Below are 14,949 nucleotides of genomic sequence, written 5' to 3' on the forward strand. Positions count from 1 at the left end.
AGTGTGACAAATATAAGGGCCTTTTTTTTTTTCCTGGAAAATCCATTTTTAATTAAAAGGAGGATTAGGTGAATGGGGGTGGCTTACTATATCAGTGTGGCACTTCCTAAACCATAGATAAACCATTAACTTCAGCTCCCCCCACACACACCCAAATTAAACAGGCAAATACACTAGTCTACCTTTGAACAAACTGATTGAGGGAGTAAACAAATGGGGCCCCCGCTGGCTCAGCAAGAACTCACAGGGGCTCAGCTCCGTGGAAAGACAGTGAGTGGGGACAGCCAAGCAGATTTCAGATATCAAATAATATTTTAATTTCTGAATACTTTCAATTTCCTTGGAATATAACACACAAAGACTCGACCAAACAGTTCAGTTATTATAACTTTTACAGTATACAGAAATGTTGCACTTAAAAAAAAACCTTCAGTTTTTTAAAAACACAAACTGTAAACTCTAAGATACTGAATCAATCACGTTACCTATAAGTGCCAACAGTGTTATTTTGTCATGCTGATTTCAATGGTATTTTTTAAAAAGGGGAAATATCAACAATTATAATACAAAGGGCTTGCAAATATACAAACAGATATAGGATTCATAACAATTCAAGAACTAAGGGGGGGACCCAATTCAAATTACAAAAGTTCACTTTTTATTCAAAACCTCAGCTTGTGTCTTGGACACATTCCTTGGCTGCCAATAAATTCCACAGTTCCTTCTTTTTCTTAAAATATTTTTTAAAAAGCTAGGTTTGTCGTGGTATGGGTGGGGGTGGGGAAGCTAAGTGTTGATGTGACTCCTCCAGCTTGCTAATTAGAGTGCTCAACTTTACCTTAAAAAAAATTTGGCCACCACTTGTAAGTGCATTTCCACCATTTCTGAGTTGCCTTTTAAAGTTTTATGTCTTCCTATGCTATTTTCATGGACTCAGTTTTAATTCTTGCAGAACATATATTTTAATGATACACAGTTTTTAAGAAGCCAAGATTATATCAAAACTTATTATAGAACCACAGAATAAACTGGTTTGGAACCAGAAAAGTTAAAAAAAAAAAAAAAAAAGAACAGCTAGAGGTACATAGACACAGGACAATTAATAATTTGGAAAAAAAATGACTTACTTTGTCCATTCTGCTAATTTTCTCCCAATCTCCTTAAATGCACTTTTAGCAATATTTTTCAAAAATTTACCAAAAAAAAAAAAGACTAATTTCCTTTTTATACAAAAATGATAAGTAGCAAGTTGTTCTACCCAACACGGGAGTTGTTTTCCTTTTTTAATGCATTCTGTAAAAGTTCATTTGGCAGTCTCTCTCTTTCTCTCTCTCCTTTTTGAAATTCACAGTCCATTAAATTCTTCCCCTCTCTTCTTTTTAGCAAACTTGTAACATCTTTTCTTAACAGAAGGAAATTAAGCAAACAAAACCAGTCTTTTGCCTTTCTTTCTCTGTTTCACTCCCCCTTATTTTGATTTATTTATTTATTGAATTGCCATATATGGCCAGTTAAAACTGCTGCCGGACAGTAACATATCCCGGATGAGGGTTTCGATGGGGGTTTTACCTACCAAACGGACGAAAAACAATTGCTCTATGACTGAGGAGGAGACCGTGCGGAGGGAAGGGAGACGAAGCAAGAGCTTTCCGAACCGTGTTGGCTGGTTGGGGTACTGGCTCCTAACGTACTCTTCCAAAGCACACTGGGACTTTTCCTGCAAGCTTTCCACGTGGGCTACATCAGACAGACCACAGGCATCTGAAAGAGAGTTTAAAAAAAAAAAAAATAAAGTGGGAAAAGAGGGAGAGAGAGAATTCATCAGATTAAGAGGTTTGAAATGGGTCACCTGAGGTGTGCCTACAGTGCTCTGTCAAACTGCCCCATCCAGAGTTGGAGGAAATGCTTATACACTGAAAACTTCAAGGGGGAGGAGGGAGGTGACAAAGCTTGAGATGGTCCTGGAGTGTTTACTTTAAAATAAAACACGCTTGGGTGATGCAGGCTTTCATTGCTCCTGTCTTCAGGCTGGGTCATTTGGAGGCCCAAGACAGAGTGTACTGGTGCAAAGTGCTCAGACAGACAGAACCCAACCATCAACACTTCTTCCCCCATCCTCTGAATTTGGCTTATTATACAGTGTACATGGGGATTGGGGGGGGGGCGGTGTGACAACCTGGCCCAGCCTTCAGTAATGGCGTCCAAGACCCTGCCTCAGATTCTCCCCAAAGAGGGCGACTCATTTTTCTCCAGTCTTTGAAACTGATTTAAGTGGCCCTTTAAAACTGATCTTGTCAGTTTAGCCTATTGAAGGGCAGCCATGCAAGCTGTGATCTCTCTGTTCGTTTGAGTCGTTTCTTTCCCCTCCTTTTCTTCTCTCTCCCTTTTCTCCCACCTCCCTTTATTATTTTTTTTAAGCCCAGGTCTCTCCAAGAAGCATCCCCCTCCCTGTTATCTTTAGGAAAACACTTCTCTCTCTCTCTCTCTCTCTCTCTCTCTCTCTCTCTCTCTCTCTCTCTCTCTCTCTCCTCTCTTTCTTTCTTTTCCTGATATGTGAAATTACAATAAGTGCCTTTGAAATGTGAGGCTTCTTGGTGAAGGCAGTTCAGGTTGTGACCTGACCTTTCAGGGCTCCCCAGACAAGACTGGGGTTAAGACATGCATATTGTGAATCATTAAAACAGATATTCAAAAACAGTCACCGCCACCATCAGAACACACATGTAACCTCCTCCACTGTGTCCAGGACTTCATGTGTCTACAGAATGCCTAGGTGACTGTGGTCAGGAATGAAAGATCTGTTTGTCTAGGGCTCCTTCCCTCCTGGATGGAACTGTGTGTCTCCCTCTGAATCAGATAACAGGAACCTTTATCTCTTTGTGAGGCCATCTGCATTCTCCACACAGGCCTCCACGTCTTGCAAACAGTAATAAATTAAACTGTTTCGTCAGTGCCAGCCATGTCTTCCCTTGAAAGACCAAGGGGGAAAGGGGAAGAATTAACAATGATATCAAGAAATTAACAGCCACCTTCACCATCTGAGGACATGGGCCAGGTATCAGGTTATGTGAAGGGGGTGGAGGTGGCAAAGAGAGAGGACAAGCCTGCCACCACATTTGTGTCAAGCAAATGCTCTAGATTGGACAAGCTCATGAGAAGAATAAACCAGACTCAACCTTTTGCACAGAGCTTTGGTCTGGCCGGAGTGATGCCCTCTGATTGATTATCTGAGGACTTTGGAAGGCAGAGTTTGGGGTGACCTGTTGTGTGTGTGTGTGTGTGTGTGTGTGTGTGTGAAACACTAACTCTCATAGAAGACATACAGGTTGAGAATGAGTCTGCAGGACACTCAGCTAATGATTTAGTTCCCAGACTTCTTTAAACAATAAAGAAGACACTGTGGTCCTCCTATCAGTTTATTCCGTAAACTCACAGTCTCCTCCAGCTTTCTGACTATAAGGTTAAAGATCTGGAGAGAGTGACTAGGTTGCAGGCCTTGCCAAGATCCAAATGTTTGTTATTCTTAGTCAGGGGCCCCCTTTGCCTCTCATCCATGACAAAAGAATCAGCTGAGAATTTAGTTGTGAGGGGTGGGAGCCATTTCCACCCACCTGGGCTGTGACTGTACTGAGACTGGAGGCAGCCAAAGGGTTCAGGTGTGGCCCAAAATGGAATGCCAGACACTTTTCAAACATCACTGGGCCTCAAGAGTTAATGAATATCAGATCTGTTACTCACACAGGTTAAACTACATGCAAACTAATTAGATTTCCTCATGCAGTCAATGATGGTTTTATATCTCCAGCAACATTCAGACCCCAGCCCCAGCTCAAGTAGGCACACACTTTGGGTTGCTTCAAAATTGCCTGAAGTGTTTGCTTGAACAGGAGAAGCCAGAGGCCAGCCTTCAGCCCCCTGTAGACATTCTGGAATTATGGTAGTCCTTTAGCCTCTCCTGCCCCATTCTGACAGCACCCCCCACCTCCTGACGGTCTGCATTATTTTTAATGAGATTGTGATTTTGAAAATTGCTGCTCTCAGGTTGGGGCTGCCTGGAGCCCCAACTCCTACTGAGTTCGAAGGCAAACTTTCTCCCTGCAGGGACAAAGTTTCTCCTACAGAGATGATGCCAGGGCTGCAATATGCCCAGGGCTATTTTCTTGAGGTCCCAGCCAGGGTGTCAAGAAAAAAAAAATCCCAGAACTTGAGGAGATTCCCTGGGGGCCAACTAGGCCCAGAGGACCTGGGCTTAGGGAGGAGTACATTCTAGGTTCGCTATTGCATGAGAGGAAGGGGCCTGAGAGGCCCTAAGGCCCTGTCTGTCTGTCTGTCTGGCTGGCTCCATACATAAGGATGCATGGGGCATCCTTCTGCATCCCATGACAAGCCAGCAGTTATATCATGTTCCCACCTCAAAGTGAACTCCATAGTTTGGTCTTTTAAGGGGGAAGTTGCGTTGGCCACCCCCCCCAAGGCCCTAACTCTGCCCTGGGAGTTCTTGGGTACCTGAGAACAGGTCTCCTTCCTACCTGAGGTGAACAGGACTATGGCCTTGAGGCAGCTATACTCGGCGGAGTCGACGTGCAGTGCCTTGAGCTTCTCCACTTGCTCTTGGAAGATCCGTATGTGGTCCATAAAAGCGACCACCCGGTCGGCTGACATGGGTGAAGCGTGCAGGCCAGCAGCGGCAAGGAGCGGGGCGACATGGAGGGGCATGGAGCACTGGGCCGCATTCAACACGAACAGCTCGCTCCAGGTGAGGCGAAGGAGGGCCACCTGGTCCGTGATCTGCAGGTCAGGGAAGAAGGGGATGTTCCGGGCCCACTCAACGGCGCTGAAGAGCATCCGTGCGGCCAGTTCGCAAATGTTCTCGATGCCCATGATGTTGTTAGGCTGCATGCACTGACTGCCGAAGCGCGACGTGGGGTAGGGCTCTGCGCGCAGCAGCAGGGAAATATATCCGGACAGGTACGAGTGGCAGTTGAGGGGGTCCCCGTTGGTCAGCGCAAACTGCCCGTGGGTAGGCTGGGTAGGAGGCATCCTGCCCCTCTGTACAGCTGCAGGAGGAAAGGAGACACTCCACAGTTAATGATCAGCCTTGGTCCCGCATCCTTCTATAAGACACCAACCTGTCCCAGGCCCTAGAACAGCAGGCCTGCTAGAGACTGACCCAAGAGTCTGCTGCCAGCCGGTCAGCCCGGCAACCACTCCTCACAAATCACTTCCCAGGCTAGCTCTGATCGCCAGAGATCAACACTGCGAGGCCCACCTAGGCTTGGTCCGCCGAGGACCCAGAATTGGTCACTTTGAATGGGGTCCCTGGAGCTGTAAGCGGGATGTAGCATATTTTGAGGGCACCTTTCGTTTCATTTCATTTCATTTCATTTCTTTCTTTCTTTTTTAAAACTGCTAAACAGCTGATATTTCTTATTGATTGGAGAAGGAACCAGACAGGAATGTAGGGGGAGGGTGAGACGCTTTTGCACAAGACATCAAGATTTACCCCAGATGGCCTGTGGCCACCTCCGAACGACTGTCCCCAAACCTTGTAACCTCAACCCCAGCCCAGGAAGGAAACCCCGGCGAGAGACAGAGTCTTGGTCTGGCGTCTTTGCCTGATCCATGAGCTCAGCTCCGAGGAGGAGAGACAAGGGAGAAAAGGGCGGAGAGAGAAAGAGAGCGAGGCCGTCAGAGAGAAGGGGAAGCCGGAGAGAGGCTGGGAGCAGACGTGGGGCGCTGGCGGAGCCCAGACAAGGCCCGCGACGACCGGAGAAAGCCAGCGAGGCTCAGGCACCCGCTGTTATCTGACTCAGGACCGGGAGAGTCGCTCTCGCAGAAACACAAAGAAACCCCGGCATTGGCTCGCTCCAACCCGGAGCCCGCGCCCGGGCGCGGAGCGCGCCATTGGTAGAGCACTGTTCCCGGCTCTGGGATAATTTTTATATCACAAAGACCCAACTGGCGCAGAGGGAAAGCAGCGGCCCAAGGCCCCTTGCCCACACTTTCCTACTCCCTACAGTACTCCCAGGGTTTCAAAAGTGAAAGGAAAAAGAAAGAAAGAAAGAAAGAAAGAAAACAAGAGGTATTTTTTTAAAGCAGAATGTTAATCCACGGAGGGGTCACATGAGCTCTGCCCAGGCGGCAGCGTTAATACGGCGAAGTGCATAAAATTGCCATTTGTAATTTGAACCTCCTGTACAAAAGTACAATCTCAGGTTGTTTTTTTTTTTTTTTTTTTGAAAAGGTGGGGGCTGGGGAGAGGGGTAAGGAGGAGGGACATATGTTGAACATGCAGGAAAAACAAGGAAAGAGAGAAAGGAAGGGGGGGGACATTAAAACAACAACAAACAACCCATTCCTTGCAGAAAGGTGAACTCTAATGAACTCTCAATCAATGCAAAGGAAAGGAAAAACTGTCCGAAGAGAGAGGGAGAAAGAGAGAGAGGGGGAGAGGGAGAAAGAGTGGAGAAGGAAAAGTCTACTAAAGCGTGCGGACTGTAGTGGGGGTGGGGGCTGATCTGGGTTGCAGTGCAGACCCCCCCACCCACGCCCCGGCTCCTGGCACCAAATCCCCTCCGACTGCAACCCGGAGAGCTCAGGGCTTCTGAGTCCTTACCCAGAGCAGGCTAGCCAAACGCACCCAGAGCCCCGGGACCGCGGGCGAAGGGGGAAGAAATGAGAGGCCGATACCTTCCCGTCTCATGCCCACTTTGAGGCACTTTTTGAGGCGGCAGTACTGGCACTGGTTGCGGTGGTGCTGGTCGATGGGACAGTTCCGGTTGGCGCGGCACGTGTAGCTCAGGTTCCTCCGCACGCTGCGCTTGAAGAAGCTCTTGCAGCCCTCACACGTGAACTGGCCGTAGTGCTTGCCGCTCGACTTGTCCCCGCACACCACGCACTCGATGTGCTGCTGCTGCTGCTGCTTGTCGCTGCCCGGGCCGCCAGGGCCGCCCTGGCCGCCAGCCGCTGTCTGGGCCGGCGTGCTGGCCGGGCCCCCTTGGCCCGGCGTCTGTGGCGTGTGCGGGGCGCCAGGCGGCGGGCCCGGCACGGGCGGCGCCTGCGAGGCCTGGCTGCCCTGAGAGCCGGGCACCTCGTCCTGGGGGTCGCGCCACGTGCTGACTACCATTGCCATATCTATGGGGGCCGCGTCCGGACTTCTGCTCCCCTGGCTGCGGGCGGCGGCGGGGTAGCGGCGGCTCCCGGGTCTCGGGCTCCGGCGCGCCGCCTTTTGTGTGTGCGAGGGTGCGAGAGGGCGCGGGAGGGCGCCCCGGGTGGCTCAGGGCTAGTTGATTTGAGGTTGGTTAGTTTTTCCTTTTTTGTTTTTTTGTTTTTGCTTTTGCAAAGTTTTGTCGATTGCTTGTCTGGCCCGGTGTATTTGTTTTGTTTGTTTCCCTCGGCTCAGCTTTGTTGGTTTCGGGGGGCTTTCCGTCCAGAGGGGAGGGCAAGGGGACAGGGGAAAGAGAGTGGGAGCAGAACGTGGAGAGAGGGAGGGGAGGGAGAGCTGCAAGTCGATTGTCTGGCTTCAAGACAGAAGTAGGAGGCAAAAAAAAAAAAAAAAAATCTCTCTAAAGATCTCGCTCGCTCTCACTCTCCCTCCCTCTCTCCCTCTCTCGTTCACTCTCTCGCTCTCAGATCTAGTGTGCAGCGGAGGAGTTGGAGGAGGAGAAGGAGGAGGAGGAAGAGGAGGAGGAGGAAGAGGAGAAGGAGAGGCGACTGTCCGGGGGCCAAGTCCAGGGCAGCCCACAGTCAGCCATTCAGGAAAGCCATCGAAATCAGGAGGACTGGGAGAGCGGAGGCGCCGGGCGCGGGCGCGCCCTGGGAGCCAGGCAGGCCGGGGCGGAGGCCGGCGGCCCGCGGAGTGGCCGGAGCTCTGCCCGGGTCCGGGGGAATCAGCATGAAAGTGGTCCGCGTCCGGCGCTGCGCGGCGTCGTCCTGGCGCTGGGCCGCCGCCGCCTCCTGCCCCGGGCGCCTGGCGCGCGCCGCGCTCACTCCGGACGCCGCCGCCGCCGCCGCTCTCGGAGGCCGCTCGCTGCTCCCCGCGGGCCGCCCGGGCCGCCTCCGCCTCCGCCGCCGCCGAAGCCTCCGGGTCGGGCCCGGAGCCGCTGCGTCTAGCGCCGCCGCCGCCGGTGGAGTCGCTGCTGCTGCCGCTGCTGCCGCCGCCGGTGGAGCCGCTGCTGCTGCTGCTGCTGCTGCTGCTGCTGCCGCCGCCGCCTCACACACATAGGGAAAGAGTCAACTCGCCGGCGGCGGGGGAGAGATGATAAGAGAGAAAGGAGGGCAGATCAGCACCTAGAAGCGCATCCTTCGTGCGCAGAGGGGGGAGAAACGGAGAGAAAGAATGAAAGAGGGAAGAGCAGCGCGGCACCCGGAGAAAGGAGGCAACTCTGGCAGAGGAGGAGGAGGAGAAGAAAACACACACGCGCGCACGCACGCACACACCGCGGAGAGAAAAGAGCAGAATCAAAGTGATCAAATATGCTAAAAAGGGGGGCGCGGGAGGGAATGCGATTTATAGGCGCCGGGGCTGGCAGAAGTGGCTTCTCCGCGATCAGCTCACTGAGCTCTCTATATAGTGAACTTTGACACGACTGCTGCAACTTAGCGCACGTTGCCATGGCGACGGCGCGCCTTATAAGGCAGCCGCCGGGGTTGGCCTGGCCCGGCGCGCGCGCGCCGCCCCCTCGTCGTCATTGGCCGGAGCGCGGCGGCCCCGCCATGGCGGCAGCGGGAACAGCTCGGTCCTAGCGCGAGCGGCGTCGAGACAGCCGCACGGGGCGCGCGGGGACGGAGGGGGGCGGGGACGGGTGGCCGCGCCGTCCTGGTCACAGAGAGGGGGATGGGCCCAGGCGGACCCCAGAGCGCGGACCCAGGCCGCCCAGCATCGGGCACCCGAGGTTTCCGCCCTGGCGGCAAGACTAGCGCACGGCGCACACACTACGCCTCTTAAAGGCTCCGCAAGGGGTTGAGGATGGAGCCAAAGACTTAGTCTCTTGCAACTTGACGATGCCTCTAAATGCGCCGCTCGCGGTCCACCCGGGACTCCCGGCGCATTATGTAGAACCCACGATGCCAAAAGACTGAATAATGCTCTCCCTTTCTTTGTAGAGGGGTACGCAGCGGAGGTGGCAAGGTGCCGGGATCTGGGCTTGCAAACCAAAGATTTGGCTAAATCCGAGGGGTGGCAAATCCTTTGCTTAATGAACTCTCATCACTTGCTCGGTTTGGTAGCTCCTTTTTGTTTGTTTGTTTGTTTATAGGAAAAGAAACCGTTCGATATCTGTCTTTTTCTTTGGAGGGTTAATATTTTATAGATTTGTGGCCTGACATTTTAATTGCTCAAATGAAGCATCTCGGATGCTGAGAAACACCAGTAGACTTCACCTCATTGTTATGATGCAATTAAGATAAATTCCTCTCAACTTTATCCTCTCTTATTGGTTTTAGTTAACTGGCCAGCCAGTGACCTGTCACACACCCGGTTATGAAAAGAGGGAGAAAGACCTTTCTGTCCGCTGATGGACAGGCGGAGGCAGCCTCTCAGCCTCGCCTGTGCACACCCTCTGTACACACATGTAAACGCACATGTATCAGATACACATTTGTCAATGTACACAGACAAAGACGGCCAAGACGATGCTTCTAGGTCATAGAACAGTTGAATATGGACTTCATTGTTCAAGTTCTCTTTAAATACCCATATAGTCATTAAAACACACCCAGAGAGCCTGCTCCAAATGGCAATAATACCAGCATAACTCACAAGAGCCACAAACACGCCATAGTCTACCTCAGCCACTGCAGGGGAAAAAAAAAAAAAGGACCAACCCTTACTGTCCATGTCATTCATCTCAAGACGCTCAAACCATTGATATTGATGTGTCTTTGACTTTGTGCCTCAATTTTAACCATAAAGTATACAGAACCAACCTCCAGGACACAGTATATTCTACTGACTAAACTTGCTGTTTGATTAGGACCAGTAGTTGATTGTGAGAATTCCATAATTGTATGAGAAATTTGTTTTTAATAGGGAATACTTTGAACCAAGACAAAACTAAATCCTTAGGTCAAACAGGTTTACCAACAATTAAATTATGTTTTTTTTTTTTTTTAACATAAAAGTTGCTGAGCTAAAAGAGGGAAAAGGATAAAGGAACGACTTTAGGAAGCACCCTGGGTAACACAGAGATTTGGCAGTGTAACGTTACTTTAGTAAAATGAACTGAACATGTAGTTGCCATGAGAAAACCATGCTTTCGGGGCAGTTCCTTTTACACATATAGACAGAGTGTGAGACAAGGAGGGCAGAAAGGTACAGGCAGGCAGAGACTGACTTTTCGGCAAAGGGGGAAAAAAAATCCTATTTAAGCTTCACCCTGAAACCTTTCTCAGCCTCCCCTTTCTCTACAGAGCTCACATATTGCACTACAGCGGCAGGTGCTGTGATTATTTGAATGTTTTAAGAAATAACAAGCTATAGCAGGTACTAGCCTATCATAAACCTGGTGTGTAATAAGGTGGCCATAGTGTAAAGCTAGGCTGAGCACTTCTGGCTGATTAGAGACACCATATAACTTTCTCCTACAGAGAACAAGAAAGACAGAAAATAAGTCATTTCAGAGAACTGTGGGTTTTTTTTTTTTAAACCACTTCTCTGATTTAAGGAATTATTTGATACTGCAAATGCCCGATTAGAGGCAAGCTCAGCATATAGTGAGACTGAGGCTGACACAGGAAATTTAATAGGTATCCCCATCTCGACTTAATAGATGAGCATAATTGATTATGGAGAAATGTTAATCTTGCCTCTCCAGTGCAGCCATTTCCATGGCAAGATTACTTTTTACACACACACACACACACACACACACACACACACACACGAAAAGATGATTTTTGAGAAGCTTCGTGTATGTTCCTCATTTTTCTAGCTATATATATATTCATATATATGTATATGTATATATATATATATATATATATATATATATATATATATATATATATATATATATATATATATATATGAATTGTAGAATTAGAGCCAGCTAGGCACATAACCACATAACTACCACCAAGTTAGAGGTGCTTTGTATTTTAGGACCCATTTAGCTATAGAGATGCTGTTTAGAAAGGGAAGGGAAAAAGTCACCACATGAATTGTAATTAATTTTACTGAGAGGGTGAAGAGACAGGACAGCCGAATTGGAGGTGTGGAGGAGCAAAAATATTTTTAAATGCTCTTCTTAAAGATGCTCAGCTGTCTTAATTCTAAGATTTAAAAGTCCTAAGGCTAAAAGATACAACTCTATATGTTATTATTTTTAAAAACTCAGTCAAGCCCTTTACTGCAAATGTAAATCTATTTTAATGAGAATGGTGGCGAGCTTTATTTGACTGGTCAAAGTTAGGGGAAAACATTTGTCTTAATATGAAAAAATATATATATCCTCAACTCCCATTAATATGGTTTCCTTGCAGAAAGTGGTTGGCTAGTCTGTAATTCTTTACAGATTAAATCACAATATGAATACAGACCCCAGCAATTCCGAGTTTAACTCTGAGCTCAGTAGAATCCAGGATCCATTGAATTTCTCCTTTCCCTCAATCTAGTCGTGTGTGTTTTTCTCTTCCACCACACTGGAGCCCGGTGAATAGAGAAGGGGCTTCCATTGTGTCCCTCTGAACTTCCAAGTCAATGCAATTTTTAACCACTGGCTTGTGGTACTTTGAAAATCACCAGGGGCTGTCAGAGTTGGGTCCTCTGAAAAATTTACAGTGCTAAATCAGAGCATATGCTGAGAGGGAAAAAATTGCTTAAGATTGGAGTAAGTGCAGTATCTGTCTGCCCCCTAGTGTAAGAGTCCTCGCTGCCTAAAATCCAACTTTAAAAGAAAAGGAGTCCTTAAAGGGAAACGACTTGGGGCTCACGTAGGCATAGGAGAATGAAACTTCTGTACATTTTAATCTGAATAATTCTTCAGGATTGAAAATTATTTGGCTGTGGCTTGGTTGGACTGCGCTGGGATCTCGCTGCCTCTACGTTTCCGGAGTCTCTAGTGAAGAGGTGATTTTTTTTTTTTTTTTTTTTTTTTTTGAAACTGGGTTTATGTGCGTCCCCCTCACCCCTCCTCTCTTTTTCTGACTGCCTCTGTCGTCTCTCTCGCTGGCTTTTCTTTTTTTTTTTTTTTTTTTTAAATGAGGAACCGTTCCATGAACATTTTGCACAGAGCACAGAATTGCTTCTAAAGTCAGCCCGGCGCAGTTGCAATAGACAGCAAAAAGGTAAACGTTTGCCTGAAATCCGCACGCCAGCTCCACCACCCCGCCCGATGGTGAGTACCCTTCTCCTTGCGATTCTCCTAGCTTAACAGAGCGCTCTCCTTCCGGAACCGCGGCCGAGGGCTCCAGGCAAGGCTTTGGTCCCTGCCTGCCTGCCTGCTTGCCTGCCTGCATGTCAGCTGCACAAGGTTGCAAAATGAAGCGCAGAGGCAAATCGAACAGGAAATTCTGATACCCAAAGCCAGCCTAGCAGCCCCTTCGCTAGCAAACCCAGTCAATCTGCTGCTTGGAAAACCAGGTTTTCAGTCAGTTCTATGGAAAGAAATGAGTTTGAGAAGACAGGACGAGGAGATGGGAGGCAACCGCAGTCTTTATGCTTCGGTTTAATCATATTTTGGCAGCTTTGCAATTGTATTTCCCCCCCCCCTTCCACCTCTGCTACCACACACATGTAATAAAATATGGCAACGCACTGAATTGACTGCCCCCACCCTCCCCCAGACCCCTTCAACCACAGTCCGAGGCATTGCATACACGTTAGCAAAGCGATTTTCTGAAAAGCCCCAAGTCATGCCCAACCCCACACAGCACAAGGAGAAAAGTGAGAAAGAAGAGAAAGAGAAAAAAAATACAGTAAGCAAACATACCAAAACCATATTTGCCTTGTTCAAGGTCCCAAACCGCTTGCATCTTCCTTCTAAACTGGAATAACTCTCCTTTAGTTTGGCGGGTGAAATAAACGCTTTGTTGGCCCCCTGAAAAGATGTGTCTTTGATAATTAAAGAGACTCTCCTCCTCGGTGTTTATCTAAGCGATTGTGCAAACTGATAAAAAAGTAGGCATTAGTCTGCAGGGAAAAAGAAAGGTGAAAGGAGAGATCCTCCACCTCAAGGAACCGCTTCCCTGTGTACCAGGCGCTCTCAGCCGTTGGAAAAGCCTGCACACTAACTTTAGAGAGAGAGAGACAGCTTCAGGGAGCTTTGTACATAGCTGCTGAGGAATTCAAGCCTCGCCTTTAAGAAAAAAAACCCCAAACCGTAGGTAGGAGCTGTCTGGAGTGATCCTTGTCTCTCATCTGATGCCTTAGAAGGAAGAGTGCGTTGTTACACCTTGTTTGGGGCTGGAAAGAGGAGACTTTAAAAACACCCTTCCAATTGAAAAAAAAAAAAATCTCCCAACTTAATGAGTTTAGTCGGAGGCTGGAGCAACCCGGCTCAGCCTTAGCAGAAAACCGAAAACAACTATAGGCAATATTGCAAAGCAGGACAACCCCAAGGCACAGCCAAATTCCACCGTTTGGGGTCGAGAGGGATGGAGGCTAATCCTAAAGCAAGTTGGGAAGAAAAAAAAAAAAAAAAAAAAACAGAGGTGGGGGGGGGAGCTGCAGCCTAAGACTGGCAGACACGGTCCTCTCACCCTGGATCAAAGATAGAACTCTAAACAGGAGGCTAACATTTTTTTTTTCTAGGAATCAGTTGAAACCCTCATTTTCTACTTTTAACTCAAGTTCCCCCCCCCCAATGATTTTTCTTCCTCTCCCCTGTGGATTAATGCCCCCTCCCCTTTCTACTGTCCATTCTAGAACTTTCCTGAAGAGGAAATCTATTTCTTTTGGGGGAAGGGGTTCCCCTATTTCATGCCTTCAAATAATGAATACTTAATTCACCCCTCCCTTTATCAATTTCCCCAAACAGAGATACAATAACTGGCAAAAATTGAGAAGAACTGTCTCTTGCAGTTTAGTACAGTTTTAACTAATGGATTTTTTGTTGTTGTTGTTTTGTTTTGTTTTAAGAGGAGAATAATGGGGAAACATGGATCTTTTATTTTAGGAAACTGTTATGGTAAGATGCATGTCAGACTTGACAAATGGAACGAACGCTCTTCACTGCTTCTTGTCCCTGTCTTAAACAGGAATTAAGTTAAACACAGTGCTGAATGTTAATTACATGTTTACTGGCTAATGAAAATTACAAATGGTTTTGCCACCTCAAACAATGATGAAACTCTGAAGACACTGTAATTATATACTTTGAGGGAAATAACTCAGAATATTGATCATAAGAAGTGTAAATCTTTTTTTTAACTATTCATTAATACCATAAATATGGGCTACACAAGTTTTTCCTTGCGGTTTGTCTCATCAGTTACAAGGAGTGGATAGCTGGTGGGACTCCTCCGAAGAGGAGATGCACTCTGTCTCTAAGAAGGAGGCCACGTGTGTAATTCAGTAATGCCCCCTCCCTTCTGCCCCGCCCCCTTCATCCTAGTTGAAGGTCGAGGGATCTCCAACAGGGAGGCCGGGCTCTGGGCAGGTGAAGGTGATCTCAGTCAGGGCCTCTCTCCTCCCCTTCTCTGGCCCTCTCCTCTCCTCTCCCGCCTCCTTTTCTTTTCATGCCAGGTCTGATCGATGACCACCTTCCCCAGCCTGGGCGCTTGGGATAACCTAATGAAAGACCAATTAGACCTGGCCACTCATCGCCACCCAGCTCCCTCCTTCAGAGGTGGCTAGGGCAGTCATTGCCAGAGAAGAAGGTGGGGGGGGGGGGTTAGCGATAGGGATGGAGGTGACTGTTGGGTAAGGTGGCTCAGACGCTGAACCAGAGCTGGGCTTTGGAGTAATTATTTTGTGGTCATTTTCTTCCAACTTTGGCCAAATTTAGAACA

At 48.3% G+C, this 14,949-nt stretch overlaps 1 protein-coding gene and 1 long non-coding RNA gene across 5 annotated transcripts in view; one reads left to right on the plus strand and one right to left on the minus strand.

Annotated features, from left to right (window-relative positions):
• Nucleotides 1-293: 293 nt before the first annotated feature.
• Nucleotides 294-13,550, minus strand: Nr2f2 (nuclear receptor subfamily 2 group F member 2). Of its 3 annotated transcripts, none has more exons than XM_021192044.2 (3): nt 12,930-13,550; nt 4,530-5,057; nt 294-1,761 (listed from the first exon to the last, which is right to left on the minus strand). In XM_021192044.2, the coding sequence occupies exons 1-3, from the start codon at nt 12,970-12,972 to the stop codon at nt 1,487-1,489; spliced, it is 846 nt and encodes a 281-aa protein (XP_021047703.1). In that variant the 5' UTR covers nt 12,973-13,550; the 3' UTR covers nt 294-1,486. The 3 variants fall into 3 exon arrangements, with proteins under 3 accessions (XP_021047703.1, XP_021047685.1, XP_021047711.1); XM_021192026.2 differs by lacking the exon at nt 12,930-13,550 and adding an exon at nt 6,691-7,583; XM_021192052.2 differs by lacking the exon at nt 12,930-13,550 and adding an exon at nt 6,617-6,699.
• Nucleotides 12,193-14,949, plus strand: part of LOC115063625 — a 49,296-nt gene continuing 46,539 nt past the window's right edge. For both annotated transcript variants that reach the window (XR_003843481.1, XR_003843480.1), the window contains exon 1: nt 12,193-12,335. This is a non-coding gene — a long non-coding RNA (uncharacterized LOC115063625). The remainder of the gene's footprint in view (nt 12,336-14,949) is intronic.

The sequence above is a fragment of the Mus pahari genome, chromosome 1 (genome assembly GCF_900095145.1).
Source record: "Mus pahari chromosome 1, PAHARI_EIJ_v1.1, whole genome shotgun sequence".
Taxonomy (NCBI): Eukaryota; Metazoa; Chordata; class Mammalia; order Rodentia; family Muridae; genus Mus; species Mus pahari.

Bases quoted from the DNA above. Each gene is read 5' to 3' on its own strand.
- Nr2f2 (XM_021192026.2), bottom strand. From the start codon at position 7,132: ATGGCAATGGTAGTCAGCACGTGGCGCGACCCCCAGGACGAGGTGCCC. The intron at 5,058-6,690 runs GTATCGGCCTCT...TTCCTCCTGCAG, and splicing joins AGTGGGCATGAGACGGGAAG to CTGTACAGAGGGGCAGGATG. The intron at 1,762-4,529 runs GTAGGAAGGAGA...ACTCTCTTTCAG, and splicing joins CATAGTCCTGTTCACCTCAG to ATGCCTGTGGTCTGTCTGAT.